General features: G+C 43.1%; 1 protein-coding gene across 2 annotated transcripts in view; it reads left to right on the forward strand.

Annotated features, from left to right (window-relative positions):
- Window positions 1-18,421, forward strand: part of STK25 (serine/threonine kinase 25) — a 38,277-nt gene extending 19,856 nt beyond the window's left edge. Inside the window, exons 2-11 of one of the 2 annotated variants that reach the window (XM_078876194.1) lie at window positions 447-677; window positions 6,407-6,463; window positions 7,125-7,233; window positions 7,511-7,668; window positions 8,553-8,738; window positions 8,979-9,124; window positions 9,648-9,789; window positions 13,378-13,455; window positions 14,273-14,409; window positions 15,230-18,421. In XM_078876194.1, coding sequence (XP_078732320.1) covers window positions 447-677; window positions 6,407-6,463; window positions 7,125-7,233; window positions 7,511-7,668; window positions 8,553-8,738; window positions 8,979-9,124; window positions 9,648-9,789; window positions 13,378-13,455; window positions 14,273-14,409; window positions 15,230-15,269 — 1,284 coding nt within the window. In that variant the 3' untranslated portion in view covers window positions 15,270-18,421. Of the gene's footprint in view, window positions 1-446; window positions 678-6,406; window positions 6,464-7,124; window positions 7,234-7,510; window positions 7,669-8,552; window positions 8,739-8,978; window positions 9,125-9,647; window positions 9,790-13,377; window positions 13,456-14,272; window positions 14,417-15,229 lie in introns of those variants that run through there. The other variant, XM_078876195.1, reaches the window with a different exon arrangement.
- Window positions 18,422-19,332: the final 911 nt, after the last annotated feature.

The following is a 19,332-nucleotide window of genomic DNA, read 5'->3' on the forward strand; positions in this document are numbered from 1 at the left end:
ACAACTTATCCATTTGCACTGTGCAAGGTTTTACACTCGTCGCACACAATGGGATAAAAAAGCATATCTGTACGTTGTCCAATTTACGTGACAATAAGAGTTGTTTTTGTTTGCATTTCATATCTTTGTTCTCGATTATGCTCGCATGCCATCTGCGGATTTTACGCTGCTGCAAGTGTTTGATTTAAATGGCTTCTCTTAATGTTCTATTTTCCCCGTACCCCTTTGACGAGTGCATCGGTTATTGCTAAAACCCAGCGTACTGTGGCGCGGGCTTTGTCGAGCGGAACACTTGTCAGCAACGATCTGCAGAGAGCTTTGTGTCATTGCGGCAATGCAGTCGGAAAGTCAAGTTAACCTGACGGGAGGGGTCACCCTTGCTTGCAAAGGCCCATGGTAACACCCCCACCCCACACGTTGCCCCCCACGCCCTACCCCCCCCACAGAATTCATGCGCCGATCCCGAGGAGTTGTTCACCAAGCAAGAGCGCATTGGCAAGGGGTCATTTGGTGAGGTCTTCAAGGGCATCGACAACCGAACCAAGGAGGTAGTGGCCATCAAGATCATTGACTTGGAGGAGGCGGAGGATGAAATTGAGGACATCCAGCAAGAGATCACGGTGCTCAGCCAGTGCGATTCGCCCTACGTCACCCACTACTTCGGCTCATATCTTAAGGTACATTTGTGTTGTCTTGTTTTCAATCACGTATAATCATCAAATAATCAGCATTTGATTTAACACCTGTAGCGCCTTTGGCATCTCATAGCACTTTGAATGCGAAATGCAATTAAAATCGCAACTAAAACATCTTAAATTTGAACGGGTTACCCCCACTGGTCGCTATCCCTGTGGGTGCAAGGTAACTCAACACTTGACTCACAAACCGGCATTTACTTGTCAATAGGGGGGCATGGAGACATTTTGCCATTATTATTCATGAAATAAATTTGCGCCGTGACTCCGGCACGCAATGGCCTCCTACTCGTTTCGAATGACTTTCAGGGATGTTTCACGTCCGCTGTGCGAAGCAAGGCGGCGCGTAGTGTTTCACGGTGAATGCAACACCGCAGTATTAAGCAGCGTGGCCACCGGGCTCCAACCACGGCCTTCTACAACTCATGGCGAATGCTTGACTGCTGGGCCATGTCAACTCGCTCCCCCCACCGTGTATATTGCAATAGACAGCCATGCAGTGATCCTCCATTCTCATTATTTTTGTGTCCTTTGTTTCCGTGTGAATATATATTGGCGTACACGTGAGTGTGCGTCATTTGTATTAAATGCGGAATAATCCCTTCTCGCACTACGCTGTTCGATGCAAGTCGCGTGAGTGCAACAATCGAAGCCCATCGCTAGTTGCCTAGTAGTAGGATTGTGCGGTGATATTTTACGATTATTGAAAAATACGAGCAAGCGGCACTTCAATACAACTTTTTCCTCATATGTCATGAAGTATGATATGGACCCTCAGTCAGTGTTCACCGAAGTGAGAGTGAGGCAGGGTTAGGCTTAGGGCAGAGGTGGCCATGTAACATGTATTTTAGCAACTTTGTTTTCTACAACTGGCAGACATCGGCTTTGCTAGCAGCCATCGGGCATGCTTGTGTTGTAAATTCCAAAGTACTTTTGCATGCCACCAAAGTACGCACTTAATAAATCGATCGAACTAGGAATTGATAAGAACTGCAGTATATCACTGATAAGTAGAGATTTAGACACAGCAAATACAGGCTAATATGTAATATAATCGAAAGTCAACATTGCTATATGTTTACACAATCCCCCTGTTCTGAAAGAAATAAGTAAAGACTTTCTTGCCTTGTATGTCAACTTAAATGTAGCATCGCAAATGTTTGGTATTTGTAACTAGAATTTATCTCATCAGCTGCCTCAACCAATGTTTAAGTTTGGGTTGTTTTTCCCAATATAATAGTTAATAATGTGCTGATTGCTTTAAGCGAAATCCTATACATGTTAAACATTTGGATGACCGACCAGTAGAACGCTTTTGATTGGCTGCAGGCCAGCCAATCATCACGTTTTTGCCTGTGCAGGGCATGCTACTGTGCTTAGTAGCCCATCTTGTTGGTGGTGACGTGGGGATGGGTGCGGCGGACCTCGAGGGGGTGGGGGGCAGTTGAAAGGGGGGGCTGCGGGTGTTGAGAGCCCTAGGGGTTGTCATGCACGAGGGAGGGCACCCATGGGGTGGGGAGGTGGGGATGCAGGGTGTGGGGGGAGGGCCCATCCATTCTATGATGGGTCTTTCCACTAGTTTACGAATGCTATATTCATCCAAGGAAGCTTTGCTAAATGTCAAGACTTTCGGAGTAGGTTCTTACATTGGAATTAATTCGTTTTCTGACTGATATAGTTCCTATCACAATATTTGTTTGAACATTCAAGTCTATTTCTTTGCTTTTTTTTCGTCGCACAGTTGGTTACGTATGGTGCGAAAGCAGTTAAACATACATATATTGAGGTCCTCTTGATTATGGATCTGATCATGTCCCGTTAACATTGATTCCATTAGATCTTACCTCAACTTTCACGAATAATGATATCAGCCTACGAATGTCGAACGCGCAACGACTGCAGATGCTTTTAAAGCTTACAGAAGTTATCTTTACCCCCTCATCTCTTTATCTCATCACTTTCTCTCTCATCACTTTACTTTATCTTATCACTTCATCACTTTGTCTCTCGATGCAGTCGTGTAGAGTTTCAGCTGCGATTCACAGATAGCAAGTTCGTGAATAATGAGGGAATACTGCAATATACTTCTGTAACAACACTTTTGTTCTTGTGAATCTTACGTTACCCTTTGTCCCATTTAATACTCCCTCTTACTCGCCAGCACCCCCAGCAATTAGTCAAATGTTACGGAAAGGCTCGGCTGTGACGTGGCAAGAAGGTGGTGGCAATAGGGATGATTAATTTTGTTTGTGTATGCAATGGGTTTTATTATTCTTATTTAATAAATTTATATCGATATAAAACCCATAAACTGGTAGGGGTACACGGGCAGTTGATAGTTCTGGTAGGGGATGTACAAAAAGCACACGTTTAGCATCGACGTAATTGGTCATTGAGACAGTGCTAATCTCTTTCGAAAGTGCAAATAGCTATGACGGGGGTAAGTTTCTCTTTTGGACAGCCGCTGTTGACTTCTCCATGAAGTTGGTACTCAAATGTTTTGATCACGGAGAGATGACGCACCGAGTCAACGCCAGTCAGGATTTGAACTTGCAGCCTTCCAACTGTGAGCTGCTGTCTGGCCAGAACCACTGGTCTAGGGTGTATAAAGGTGAGACGTCATGTGGGCAGATATCCGAGAGCTACCTCTAAGATTCCTTCAAGTGACCTCTGGGTCCACACGGTAGAGGGCAGCGTTCCTACTCATCCTGCCACACAAAAAGTAACGCTCATCGCATGACAAGTCAACCCAATTTAGCCTCGAACTTAATTAAATGCAGCAGCAAATAAAATGTGCTTGGGGCTTTGTTGGCGCCGTCATCGGTGATCGAGCTGAGGATGCCAACTTGCTGCACTTGAGGAACGGTTTAATCAGAACCAGAATATTTATTCTTACCGGAGGAATCCGGTGCCTATAAAGCTCTTTTTCACAGATGTGCAGTCGGGGCGGGTAAGAATGTTACAATAACAAACAATACAAAAACATGATACTCGTACAAGAGGTAAATATATCACCCAAACACATGCAAATAAAAACTGAACCAACCCCATCCCCAGGCAAAGCCTGGATTTGAACCCAGGATTTCAGCGGTGCCAGCTCACCTCTCCAATATCTGAACCACCAGGCCACTTCACATTCCGTGAATATCTGCAGTCAATTCAGCACTGTTGGCACTGCAGACATACAGATAGTCCCCGAGTTACGATGGTCCGACTTACGATATTTCGATTTTACGATGGCGATAGCGATACGACAAAATTGTACAATATTTTAAATTTCGCGGGGAAGGTAAACGCAGCAATGTACGAGGTATGATATTGTACGTTGGGACGCTGCCGGGATGTACGCATCTCCCGCCTTGTGTGACACCTCACTCTGACCAGCGGTCGACGGAGTTAAGTTGTCTCGGTGTTAGCGCGTTACGATACGTTCAATGCATGTATGATACGTAGCTTTAGCGGTTTCATTTTAGGGTTACCACGATACGATACGTTCAATGTATGTTGAAAGTTTTTATAGCAAATAGGATTGTTTCCTGAAAAAAAATTATATTAAGAATTTACCTTGTCTTTTTTTATTTCACATTTTACTGTACAATACAGTATTGTAAGTTATAAATACATACAGTATATAGTTTATACTGTACGGTACTGTAAATTGCTCTGTTTTGCTAAATTATCACCATTCTTTAAGACTCCTGGGTAGGCTAGGCCATCTTCGACTTACGATATTTTTGACTTACGATGGGGTCGTCATAACGCATCTGCATTGTAAGTAAAGTACTACCTACCATGCAACACTTTATTGGCAGGTTAAAACTAAAAAAGTAACATTCCTTTGCAATTAAATTATATCGTTTGCCGTTTAATTGTCAGGCTGAACGTTTCCTTGTTGAGACATCAAAGTCAAATATTTATGGTTGTTCCGTGACAAAGGTCATGCTTTGTCACTAGGAAAATAGTGTGGTTGTTTTGTTAATTTATTATACATACGCCAGTGGAAGTACCCGTCATAGAACGAGAGCCACGCGCCCTTTAGCGGCCCTTCCCCATTCACCCAACCCAAGCTATTTTTATTTTACCAGGTAAGACCTACTGAGCTATCTAGATCTTTTTCAGAAACGACCTGGCCACAAATGATAGCTCAACGAAGTGGCTTATCACGCGGAAATTGATTGCAGCCAAATACTCGAAACGCTTGTTTCTAAATGTAGAGGGAAGAACCGGAGGACCCGGGGAAAAATCCACGCAACCACGGGAAGAACATGCAAACTCCATGTATTCAGAACTCGCAACTTAATGTATACCAGGCAAGGTAGTTAACATCTCACCACCCTGACACCCCACCACCCTGATACCCCAAAGCAGTAACCTGCTCAGCAGCCACCCATGCGGCCCCTCCCTCAACACGGAGGGGTGGGGGGTGACTTCTGATTGGCTGGCCAGCATGTGACCTTAAGCCAATCTAAAGTCTTCTCAGAATCCGAATATTTATTTCTCCTGGAGAAATCCGATGAGGTCTGAAGCTCTTTTTCACAGATGTCCAGTATGTGGCAGGTCAGAAAGTAATAATAAAAAATATCGGAGTGCAAAGTATAGGAAAGGTGAATTATATCCTTAGTAACTTCAAACTTATCAAGTTTATAAGCTTCACGGCTTGGTTGCCAAAGTATTTTGTAGATATAGATATACTTTAACTAAACCAATTTCAATTGAGGCCTGGAGGATCACTGCATGGCTGTCTACTGCAATCAATACAGTATATATTTGTTTACACATATCTATATAAGCTGAAGTCCACAATAGCATGTGGCAGGTTCATATTATAGATATGATTCGGCAAAAATGGCTGCACTGGGTGAGACCTGTATGTATGTTGAACTTCTTTCGCACAGTACGTAGCCAACCGTGCTAATCGAAGGTGTGGGGAGGAACAACATCCTGTGTGTGGGATGGGAGGGCCGATTGCCGGGGCAGGCAATGAAGTGGTTTCCACGGCTCCGGTGACCAGGGGGGAAGACGAGACCTAAGAGCAGATGGCGAGATACTGATAGGGCAGGTCTTTGAGGTCACGTGTCAACTGTGCAGCGCAGCTGCGGACCCAGCAGAGGGTAGAGAGGGTTGTCGAGGTGCATCATCCATTGTGGCGGTGTCTTGTTTTTTGGTTGGATGGAAAGAAATGGTAAAGAGGAAGTGCAAGTGGCGAGACGTTTCAATGCAGCAATTCGGAAAAAGGCAGTTATCAGAATGGGGCAAGTAGTCAGAAGTGGGGGAGGGCTTATGAAGGAAGCTGGAGAAGGAAGGATGTTGAGGCTGAAAGGTGCTGCTCAAGGACTTCAAGAGAGGGCAGAAATAAAAAAATTGCTAGATTAGAGAAATGGGAGGAACTTGAACTAAGAACTTGCCCTCGGACAAATAACTCGACAAAACGAGATGTACTTGAAAAGCATTTATATTCAAAATGACCAGGCAAAACATGCAACTGGCAACGAGGAAATAGTTCGTAAACGTGTAGAGAGACTCAATGTATACGAGGAGCACCATGGTACAAAAGGACACGTTCCAAAGTTAAGAACGTTACACACTACATGGTCGCACCTGTTGAGGTCTCATCTGCGGAGTATGCTGGCAGATTGACAGTGTGAGTTGGTTAAAGCGGCCTGCAAGCTGACTTGTTTTGTTTCTAAAATGCCACCTTTTCTGTGTTCCAGGGCACAAAGCTATGGATCATCATGGAGTATCTGGGAGGAGGGTCTGCCCTCGACCTGGCAAGTCTTAAGCGGTTTCGTTAAATACAAAATTGTCTTAAAGAGGCCAATGTTCTTTTTGGACGGTATGGATTAAAGGGATCCGTTGTAAATTTCCACATTGATTTTGTTTAATCCTTTGAAAAGCCAGGAACAAGACATCCAAAAAGCTATCATAATGATCCTGTTGAGACGTGTCATGGATTTTCTTTGGTGAAGGGAAAGAGCTAATTCAAAACGTGTTTTCCCTTAAGTTTAAAATTCCTTACGTGTGTTTCGTTATTGTTAACGTGTGTGCGGAAAAAGGATTTAATGCCAGTTGTCTCGTGAAAGTACACAGGTTGTTTAAATGTTGGCAATACTTGAGCCCTGAGGACTTGCACTTGCCTGGAGGCTGAATCAACAGGACGTATTTGGTTGTGCCTCTGAAAGAAAAAAGAGCAGTGGGATTTGAATGAATAATTAATGGCAATGGGAAAACTTTGAGCAACATTGAGAAGAGGGTGAGAATTACATGGTTATGGCCTAAGCGTGAAACAGCTATGCACTGTGGTTATAAAGTTTGTATAAACATGGAAATGGAATAAAATTGTGATAAATTCGAGGCGCAGGCCGTTACGTCGCGTACTTGTGCCCGGATAGCGAAGCTGAAAGCCGTTTCCTCTGACTCTCCTTGCTTTAGATAAAGCCCGGTCCACTGGAGGAACATCAAATTGCGACTATTTTGCGGGAAATCCTGAAAGGGTTGGATTACCTCCATTCAGAGAGGAAAATTCACAGAGACATCAAAGGTAATGTGAATGTAATGTTTCACTCGGTACATCTGATAAGAGTGGTTGCCTATGTACGGTACGAAAGAAGTTATGCATGTGTATACAATGTGCATGACCCCTCCTCGCATGGCCATAGAAGGTGCCGTTTCCGTATCACTTTGCACTCCCCGGAGCCAGAGTGAATGTTAATGTAAGTGCCTTAAACGCTCTTTAAAGTTCAATGGGGCTGTGAAAGCAGCATCGGCACTCGCTGCATGATGTATCGTTCTCTCTGCCACCTCTCCCACCGGCCCAGCTGCCAACGTCCTTCTGTCCGAGCAAGGCGACGTGAAGCTAGCGGACTTTGGTGTGGCTGGCCAGCTCACCGACACGCAGATCAAGCGCAACACTTTCGTAGGCACCCCCTTCTGGATGGCTCCCGAAGTCATCAAACAGTCAGCCTACGATTTCAAAGTAAGTGCATGCTGCATAGTCTCAATACAGCGTATGACAAAGTCATTGTCACACGCTGCGTCCTTTGACGTGATCTTTTGCCTCGACGTTCAGTTTTATCTGACGTGTTTGTGCGTGACCTCATTTGGTTTAAGCATTTCGGTAGACCTCGTTAAAGCTGCATCGAACAAGTGCTTTTTTGTTGTTGTAACGTTTATCTGTTAGAGGGCTACGGAGATAACGGACCCCCCAAGTAACAATGTCTTCGTCAGCATTTTTTTTCTTCTATTAATCTGACCCAGCTTGTCTGGGTGTTCATACGGCGGTCACCAACATGCTCTGGCTACTATACAAATGATCCCCCGGCTGTGTGCCAGGCACCCAGAAATGTTTAATAAGCATACGGTTAAATTAATAGTTACATTTTGAAGGCGGGGTGGGGGTGTCACGTGGTGTGGAGGCTTCCGCCCTTCTCCTCTGTGTACTCACACAATTTAATTATCAAAAAGGTGTTTCTGGGAGCTCGGCATAGAGGAAGTTATTTTTTTCATGAATTGGAGCATGCCGGTGGTCACCTATGGAAATCGGATTTAAACATGAGTACAAAAAACAAGTTTTCTCGAGAAAATGCCTTTATTCCTTTAGCGTTCAATAATGTCTCTTGGGCAGGGCACAAATTACATTGCAGCTGATTGCCATTGCGGTACCATTTGCGAATTTTAAAGAGGACGTTGAAGTATATGTAGTGTAATTGTGATGTATGATACATATTATACAAAGTGAAATTCTAAATGTTTATAAACATTTTTGTACAACTTGCGACCAATCATGCCAACACGTTTGTGCGTGCTATGAAATGAATGTGAAACTAATTTCCTTTGCTACGTCCCCTGATTCCCCAACAGGCAGACATCTGGTCTCTGGGAATCACAGCCATTGAGTTGGCCAAGGGGGAGCCACCCAACTCAGAGCTTCATCCCATGCGGGTGCTGTTTCTCATTCCCAAGAACAACCCTCCCACGTTGGAGGGAAACTACAGCAAGGCCTTCAAGGAGTTTGTTGACTCATGTCTAAACAAGGACCCTCAGTTTGTGAGTTGTAACCAGTGGCGTGCCACACACGGATAAAGTCCACTTTTTGACGAGGGACATAATTCAGCGCAGTTTTTCGCTGTAAACCCCTGCGCTATATGGCTGTTGGATGTTTATGAGTAATGTACAATTGTAAATTTTTTTGTTTAACTTTAAATAGAATGAAAAGTGTGAAGTGAGAAGTTTGCCTTCGGAATGAATCGCAGCTTGATTAACCCTTGACACCAAACATTGTTACAGAGACCAACGGCCAAGGAACTGCTTAAGCACAAGTTCATCCAGCGTAGTGCCAAAAAGACGTCCTACCTGACGGAGCTCATTGACAGGTACAAGCGTTGGAAAGCCGAAGGCCATGACGAAGGTTCCAGCTCCGGAGATTCTGATGAGTGAGTTCGTTTTTTATTATCTTGTCCAGATTGACAGCAATTATGAAAATTGTACATAACGTGGTAAACGTTTGAGATGAAGAGTGGGGTTGTTAAAAGTGGTGGTGTAGTCTTAGTGACGGTAGAAAAGGTGGGGAGTGTTAAGTAGTAGGCGTTTGGATAGGGGCCTGGTCGTCGCTGGAGTGCGACAGAAATCTGGGTGCATCTTGTTCTACTCTGCAGTCAGTCCAATTGAAATGTCTTGACGGACTGTCTTTTACTGCTCCTTTATTATATGTATATAATGTCCTCTGGGTGAATGGATTATTTTTGGATGGTGTATTTTAAAACGTGCATTCTCATTAATGTCTCCCACTATTTATAACTTGGTGCACTTCATGTCTTAAAAAGTACTAAACCGGCCATTCTAAAATTGTATATCCCTAAGTTCTATGAAATACTTGAAATAACTTTCATCACTGGCGACTTTCTACAATTAAACATTTATGCTTGTTGTACTTGGCTTGACATATTTTTGTTACAGCGACGAGAACGAAGGACCTAACTCTGAAACGGACGACTGGACTTTTACGATGAAGCCGCGGTTCAAGGGGATACACAACGGCTCACTGGGACACGCCACACAGAAACTCCTACCAGAGCTGCCTGAACCAGTAGCCCCCCCGGTAAGTCCTGACCATAACACACGAGCAGGATGAAGGCACCATTCTCCTCTTGTACGCATCAATCCACTGCTGGATGAATGCCTCCCCACGCCACGGAGATCGTGAGGATTATTTTATCGTGCTGCTCAGCGCGCGGGTTGGTGTAGGACAGGGGTCGGCAACCAAAATAACAAGAAGAGCCATTTCTTTCCAATTCGGTACAAAATTCAGTATTTCAAGAGCCGCAATGCATCTGAGTACATACTGTACATACGTACATATTGTCAAGAAGCAGCCCGTAAAGAGCCGCATGCGGCTCCGGAGCCGTAGGTTGCCGACCCCTGGTGTAGGAGGATTAGCATGAACGCGAGGGCGTTAATAGGCCAGTACGATAATGTATTTTGCTGCACCCTGCGTTCTGTTGCCTGCATCATCATAGTCTCGTGGCTTATAACAGCTGTTTAATCTACGGTGGTCACCCACGAAAGCATTATCCAGGCTTGGCTTCGAATATCAGCCTCAATTTAGGTGATTTGGTTATATTCTAAATTAACGCATTTCATGTGAATGTTCAATAGGCAAGCCCGTGTAGCCATGATGACTTATTTTTCAAACTAACTTTTTTTTGCTCTGTTTTGTTCATGCATGCTTCTGGGGTGCATTAGCTTGTTTACAGCTTTATCTCGGTGATGACATTAGCGGCGAAACTTAGAGATTGTGAGCGACAGGGCATGGCTAAAAAGTTTTAAGAATGGCAATGTTTAGAATAAACAGTCTCCCATTACTAGACTTTTTTTCAGAATCATTTCCCCTCCAGTGCACTTAGTCTGTTTAATGACATAATTGTGCATTTTCAATTTAGACCTCAAAATAGCTCAGACTTGTATTGTTTCTCATTCTTCAATGTTTTTGACCTCCATTTGTACTTCCCACCGAAAGAAAAAAACCCACTTAGAATGAAAATGAAGTTTAGTTAGGTCATGCACATTACATGTAACAGCTATTGAACTTTAAAGTTGTTCAGGACACATTGTACAATATTAAACTCAAGTTGAGGGGCAAAATCAATATTCAAGTATGAGCTCTTAAGAATGATTGGTTTCACGTATTGACAAATAAAAAAAATAGATATATAGCTGCAGGTAAATAAGCAATATATATGCGTGCAGGTATATTAAATACACATTTACACCAGAGAGCCGTGCAATGCAGCAAAAAAGTTATATTTATGACGTCAAGCTTGCAAAGTCATTGTTAAAATCGACAACCGTGTTTATTTTAAATTGGCGACATTTTTTGTTTCTTGCCTGGATCTCTATTAAGTGGCCTTGTGATTTTCTGAACAGTAAAACTCCTTCATGCTACCTTACTACCGTTACTGTATTTAAAACCATGCCTATTAAGACCACACCGTGATTCTGTATTACATGCGAAACAAATAATGTACAGACCCCTGTCAATCCTCTGCTGGATGAAGTTCTCCCCATGACATATTCAAACAACAACAACAAAAACGCGTCACATTCAACATCGACATAACACCGTCTTAAAAGGGGAAATATATAATCGGTGACGTTTTCCGTCAATGACCCTTTCCCAGCACAGAGAGAAAGAGTGGAGAAGAATTGTAGACTGCACTTGACACCATGGCGGAGCCTGACAATTTGAAAATACCATGCATTTTAAATTCCATGTTGGTAGCTGGAATTCACCGTTCCTCACCACGCTGGTCATTGTGGCTTTGGTGAAAGAGGGAGCTCCCAGATTCAGTTGAGATATCATTCGTCACTGACGTTCGCCATGACTAGAAATCGGAAGCCGAGGTCGTCAGGCTTTACACGCAGTGTACTAACCACTGCACCTTGACTGGCCCCCATGTGTGCATATATATAATGTATTACTTATGTATTATGCATCACATGTGTGTATGTAAGTTGTACATAGGTACCAATGGCGCACATAACATAGTGTATAATCATGGGAACTCCTTTGCCAGTACCAAAATATGAGAATAGGTTTTCCCCTTTTTTCTGGCAACAAAACAGGTGTGTTAAGATGTTAAAACACCAAACTGAAACCTTTTACAAGGAATCATGTCTGCATTAACCACAATACTTGTGGTCAGATTCTGACCACTGGCAAAGGAGGTCCCATGATGTAGCTGCTCACCCCAAGCTCTCATTACTCTGATAATGCTTGTCTTTGGTCTGTATGCCTTTTGGCATCCTCTGGTCTAACACCGTTTTGAAACTAGGCTCAAAAGAAAGCTGTCTCTGGTGTGGACCAATCAGTTTCAAAGACAATGAATATATTATCGGAGTACGTTTTTTGTTTGCATTCTGACCACAAGTATTGTGGTTAATGCACACATGATTCCTTGTAAAAGGTTTCAGTTTGGTGTTTTAACATCTTAACACCTGTTTTGTTGCCAGAAAAAAGGGGAAAACCGATTCTCATAGTCTATCCTATTTTTCTTTTGAAAGGACAGCGACAATCCAGGAGTGGGTAGTGAGCACATGTAGTGATGCGATGCCACCTCAGAGGCACTTGTTTGACAATCAAGTTTCAAGTGTATTCTGTTTGACTGGGTGAGAACTCGACCAGTATAGTTTCATTGCAACAGTGGCATGGTTCGCCGAAACGACAAACAAATAAAATAGAGTATCGCAACTTTATTTTAGGGGGCAATGATTACTACACATAATCCCTTTTTAGAAATGTGCAGAAAATGTTTAAGGTGGCCCAATTTATGTCTGGACACTGGGGGGATCTTTAACGTCCGCTGTGAAGCAGATGGGGCATCCTAGTTTATGGTTAATACACAACGCAGTAATAATAAAGGCGGCCACTAGAATCGAACCATGATCCTGTGCAACAAGCAAGGAATGCGCTACCGCCAGGCTATGTCACAGCCCATGTGACCAATGGAAGCCGTGTGTGGACTCTCATGCCCTGCTGGCATTGTCACGTCTCCAGTCGCCCACACTGTGCCATCCAGAATGAGCGGATCCAAAAATCGTTGCGGAAACAGCATCACGGTATGACCAGGGTAGCAAAGCCCAATGTAGTGCACACTTATTTATGTGAAGCTGCTTAGAGAGATTGCGTATCAAGATGGCCCAGATGGCTTAAGGGGTCAGAACACTGAGCCGGTTGTGATGCTATCTTGGGCTTGAATCTGGGCAGCAACTTCTGATTAAATCCTGTACTCAAGTATCATGCTGATTGTCATTGCCCTGTAACCAATGATTGCATGAAAAACTCATTGCATCAAATTTAGTTGTTTCACTTAACTTGGCTTATTCCAACCTTGAGAATGAAACCTATAGGTTCAATTCATATTCTATTAATGATCACCTTTGCAGGGTATACAAATCTGTGCTGTTCATGTGGATGAAGTTTTCTTCAGAAGTGGTTATATGACACCTTCCATTGCCCTTGAGTGGAATAGGGTGATGAACTCATAGCTGTGTTTCATTTGGAAATGTCTGTCTCGTTGCACATTGTTGACAGCACAATCGGTGGATATCGTAATTCGGAAAAAAGAGAAGTAATTTGTCAATACTTGTTTGGTAAAAAATGTTTGCTTCCATGTGAACACCCTCCCAGGTTGAAAAACCAGTTGTGCAGCAGCAGCAGCAGAAATCACAGTGCTTGGCCACGTTAATCGACCCGCTCTTTGCAGAGGTGAGAGCATCGCATTAAGTAAGCCACCCGCGCACCGCCTTCTAAGATTCTCCACGCACGCGCTCCCCTGCCTTACCCCTCCGGTGCCGTCTCGCACTCCCATCCCGCACGCCGGCCGCTCTCCAGTAAGTCTCACATCTACTGACTGCTCTCTGAAACGCACTGCTCTGCCGCTCTTCCTCTCCCTTCAGCTGTCGCCACTGCAGACACCTTTATTAATTTTACCAGGTAAGTCCCGCCACTGAGATATGCAGCTCTTTTTCAGAAGCGACGGTGCAACAAATGATAGCTCAACAAAGTGCCTCTTTCACGTGGAAGTTTATAGCAGCCAAATACTCTAAACGCACGTTGATTCTAAATGTGGAGGGAAAACCGGAGGACCCGGATAAAAATCCATGCAACCACTGGGAAACTCGTTGAGCTATCATTTGTCTCCCAGGTCGCTTGTGAAAAAGAGGCTACATAGATAGCTCAGTGGGCCTTACCTGATGAAATTTGAAAAAAATAATTGTTTAGTGTGTGGGTGGGTTGTCGTGACATGCACTGTGGTGGTCGTGCACAGTACGGAAGAGACAAAACAGTCAGTCTGGCACACATTACCCCCTTGACCTTCACATTTACATGAGCAGACTTTAATTTGAAGCTCAAAAAGAAATTGCCATGTGCAGCGAGTGGATCGAATTTTGGTTCAAGGACACAAACCACCTCTTCAAGCCCTTCAGTGAAATCCATTTGGGTCCTGCCTCGTGATGCCTCCGGACAAGTGAATTTCTTGTAAGCCGCTGTTTGACCGTAGTTTCTCCGTTGCCTCCCACAGCTGAAGGAAAAGCACAGAAGCAACGGAAAGAATGTGTTGGCAGTGGAGGAGCTTGAGAATGCCTTCGGTCTGGCCGAGGAAGCGTGTCCTGGCATATCCGACCGACTTATCTCCCAGCTTGTCGACAGAGTCAGAAGGTATTGAGATGCAGCCCGACACATGCAGCCACCAGAAACGTGTATATGCACCGATGGATGTTTCGAATCTTTTTCGTTTAGAAATATCTTGTGGCTTCACATGTACATGTACAGTCCTTCTGTCAATCCCACTGCTGGATGAGCACCACCCTCATCATGATTTAACAACACTTCACCATGCTGGTCAGTGCACATTGGTGAAGGCGGGGAGCATAGAATTATAGTACAATGATTTAGCAAAACTGCCCAAAATGTAATCCCACATCTTGTAACTCCTGTTATGCATGATGGGCACCTATACAACCATTATCCAGGCCAAAAACTACTTATCTCTTTGAAACGAATGGGCACATTCTGGACATTATGATCATAGGCGTGTGTGTATATAAATATATGCTAGCTAAATTTGCGGCATAGATCATCGCAAGCAGCGTAGATTTATGTTAAGATGGCGTGGTGAGTAACTTGTCTGGATTCGCCTAAATATAGACCTCGGGGAATAAGGCTGCCAGTTGCTTGGGTGTGTTTTCATGCAGACATTCTTGGTAGCCAATGATCGTATGTGCAGAGAGATGTACTGTGGAACTGCAAATGATATAACCACAACTGAGTGTACAAGTTGGGGTGTGGCTTTTACTTCGTGAACTTGCGCATCAGCGCTCTCTCCGTCGCTGAATATTTGCACTAAGTGACTTTTTTTGCAGGAGCGCCTTTGGCCTTTACCATCTTTATGTGACAGTGACTCGGAAGAGCTGTTGCGCTCAGGTCGACGCAGTGAATAATGACGTGTCCTTCCTGTGTGCGTGCCTGTTTTCAACAGATTTTCTTCAAATACCGCAGGAGCATCTCCAGCTCAGTGACGCGGATGGGGGGGGGTGGCTGTGACCGACCGTAAGAACCTGGGGAATGCCATCATGAAACGGGGACTTGTGACGTTCGATCCTGTATAAAAAAAATTAAGGCATGTGTTTTTGTTGTTGAAAGGGGGGGACAGGTGTCAACAGTGCCTGTGCCGGCCAGGGTGGTGTTATAGAGAGGGAGAATTGTTTGGAGCATGCAGGCGTGCGTGCGTGCAAGTGCGAATGGAGTGAGTGTGCAGAGATAAACAAAACAAATAGTGGCAGGACAAACTTCTATTCTTGTGTAAAATAGCACCAACAACAACGACGACGTCTTTTGAGATTTGGCACAAACTGGCACCAGCCCCATTATTTGTGATGACACACTTTACAGAGCTGATGGGTCATTTTTCACCACGTGCTTATTTAACATTTACTCTCGTTAAGCAAATAATCTGATAGCAGTATATTAAAATGTGTATATATGTACTTTTTCTTTTTTTCAAATACTCGTAAATCACATTTTCTTTCCCACTGATTAAATTCTCTGCTCTTGGGTATATGCTAGAATAATCCCTTCATAAGTTAATAAAACAAGTATGTAAAAATGGTTCTTTATTTAAATAAAAAAAAGCATGCGCCTGTGCTTTTCAATGTGGTCAGACCATTAATAAAAATATGTTCTTGGGTACTTTAAAGTTTGTAACAATTTAATGTGAATCTTCGCATTCCTAATATTAATCGAAGAATAGAAACACCTAAAAATAACTAATGCATCCTACAATGCATTGTTTGCCCATTGTAAGGTAATTTGCCTAATCACTCAGCATGCGAAACAAGACATAATTTTCTGATAAAATATAATCTAGCAATTAGTGATGTTATTAAGTCATCTAATCAACTGTGCCCTAGAACCTGATTTTCTATTTAACAAACGGTCAGTTTCATGTAAAACTGTAGGTAAAAAAATGTACATGAACACATGCATAGGTTGAAGTGTAAATATGCAAATCAGGGCTGGTAGCCAGTGACAGGTAAATCTTGCCATGTGACCCATCACATCAACTCACTCATCGTTAGTATTTTTTTCTAGATTTACTGTACTTTGTATGCTGATCAGATTACTTTTGTTTCCTTGTGTATATGAGGTATATGATTACGTGAACATATTTTTGTGTAGGGGTTATTTTCGGCAGTTTCAATACATATATTCTGCTTTACAAAAAAAAGAAAAAAAAATAGAAAAAAAAATTACACTTTGTAGGCTAATATTCATTACACGTTTGCCATATCAGCAGAGAGTTAAAAAAATGTATGCGGTGTAACATAATGGTGTACAGTATTGGAACACTGGTGGCATGTTAAAGTTGATGGCTTGCATTTCACAGCGGGTTTGCCAAGTGGCTATCTTCCTTTTCCGTGCCCCCAATGTGTGGCCTTGAACCCAAGGCTCGCCATGTGATGAGAGCGCAATAAATTATCACCCCCCCCCCGTCACCCGCCCTGGCCCACGCACCTGGCCTGTGACGGGCGCAAACCTCTGTCGCTGGAGACAAAACGAAAGCGTGCATGAATATTTTAACTTTTAATTCGCTGGGTCTGCCTGGATTGCTACGTACAGACAGCACCGGTTTGACCAAATTATGAAAACGATAGGAGGTGGTGGGGGGGGGAAGGGCCATACACAAAGGGGCTGTTCTCGTTTTGATGACGTTATAACTTTTTTATTTCCCCCTCCCAAGCAAGACCAGCTTCGATTGGCTGTTGGAGCTCAAGTTGGCCGTTGCCTTATTGGTTTCCGACGGGCCCTTCTTGACGCTTGTGGGTTGGCCTTGGGACGGAAGTAATCGTTGTGTGACGAGGCCATCGTAGAGTTTTATTTTTCCTCTCCTGTCTCCATCTCTTGGTGAGCCCTGGGCACTTGAACAAGATTGTTGGCGTCTGCCAGATTTAAAGAGAGAGAGAGAGAGAAAAAATATATATATTGTTCTTTAAGAGTCCGAAGCCCACATCTTAAGGGTAATTTGCCAGTTTTTCAGACTTTAAATGGCAAATGTAGTTTCATCCTGTCCAAAGGTGCTTCCCCTTTTAGAAAACGCAGAATTACTCATGCTCTAATCAGCCTAAACAAGAGTCTTTATATGCCCTGCAACCGTAAAGGAAATGTAGAGTTACTTTTTGTTTAGTTCTGGTTACAAAACTGACGCAGTATACATAGTGCATTTATTTTATGGGGGGGGGGGGCGGGGAAGAAGATAGGGTGGATGAATGGGTGGTTCGCTTTATTATGACATTAACTCTGAACACTTAAAGTTTTGTCATTTGAAAAATAGTTTTGTTGTGTAAGAAAATGTAGCTATTTTGACCCAAGAGTCTTGATTTAAACATGTAACCTATTTTAATCCACATGAAATAAAAAAAATAGCAACACCCCCAAAAAGGTGATGGTCTAACACCAGTCTCAAGGGGGCTTTAATAGTTAAGTTGCACTATAACGAGGTCAATTTAACATTAGCCCTTTGCATTTATTTCCCGTTGAATAAAACAAATATTTCACCGCAAATTTGGCATAGCCTAGAGCGTTCAACTTTTTTGCACCCGAGTAACAAAAACGGCAGACTGGCGGATGCTCGAGGAGTGGTTTTGCCAACCTTGTGGTGCCGCTAACCACACTGATGCTCCTCCCGACAGGCCATGGCAAAGTGGACCGTGGAACTGTTAGCAGATATTTTAGTTTTTCACAACACCGTGGAGTTTTTGGTGGTCTGTACAAATTTAGTTTGGGGGTAGACTGGTCCTCGGGTTCAGAAAAGGTTGGGAAAGCACTGCTGTGGTTGGACTCTATCGCTCCTGGCATAGGCGAGGCGTGGTATGCATTTCCACTTTTATTTTCAGTACACTGTATGGTACAATTTTAAGTTAATTTCTATGCTTTGGGAAACACCTCTAGGTCGTTTCTGAGGTTGAACAATACAGCATCCATCAGCGCTCCGGGAATGGGGAGGCAGCCTTTGGGTGCAATGATCACATTGTGAAAGTGCCCATCGAAGGTTTATTTATGGAAGAGCTTTGTTGGTGTGGGGATTGAGACATTGAATGCTTCAACTGGCCAAATTGTATTTTTTTGTTGTGTAAATTTTAATCAAGCTCACCCGTTACCAATTTCACCACAAGGTACAATATACAATAAAAATGATTCTTTTACAAAGATGCTATGCTACTCTTGGCGTTGTTTATATATTTTTACTCTGGTTTAGCAAATAAGTCCGAACGTGTGTTTTTTTTTGTTAATTGCCAAACATGCGGTACAATAGTTGAAATGAACTTGTGGATGTGGTAAGATTATTTATGCACTTCACATAGGCTTACACTTTTTGAAGCCCTGGATAATGGTTGTCATATCTTTATAGATGGCGGCTGGAGGTAATATATAAATGCTGTATGAGGTTGGAAAAGGAATACTTGAGATTTTCTGACACAAAAGTGCAACTTCATTCATCGAGTTTGGAATTTCAAATGTGCCTAGTTGAAGGCGGTAATTAAATGCGGTCGTTTGGGCCGCACGCACGCGTGGAATTTAAATGGGAGTACACCCTGTCAGAGATGCACTCGATTAATATTCACGGTAACACTTCACGAAGATATGGTTTCATTTATACAATGCCGTACAAATTAAGTTGATACCGACTCCGAATAAAATGTGTTGCATAGTTTATTAATGGCAACGTGTGCTTGGAAAAAAACGAGCAGTCTTAATTGTAAATACAACCACTTAAGCTTATTAATGAAATGCATACAATATCCATGAGTGGTTGTATTTACATTTTTACAGATTAATCAAATGCACGCGCTTGCATTAAATTACTGCAAGGCTGACACGATTGCAAAGGAATAGCTTTAAAAAAACACAGTTAATGTAAGTACCGCAATATACCAGCTTAACATTGCAAGCAATCCGACGCTTTTCCCATTTAATGATTAAACATTGAAAAGTCCACTAACTTTATTGAGCGATTTCGACACCGCATTTGATATTGGTCATTTCTGGCCTGTTTCAAAACAGCCATGGTATTGTCTGTCCTTG

The sequence above is a fragment of the Lampetra fluviatilis genome, chromosome 43 (genome assembly GCF_964198595.1).
Source record: "Lampetra fluviatilis chromosome 43, kcLamFluv1.1, whole genome shotgun sequence".
In the NCBI taxonomy this organism is placed as follows: Eukaryota; Metazoa; Chordata; class Hyperoartia; order Petromyzontiformes; family Petromyzontidae; genus Lampetra; species Lampetra fluviatilis.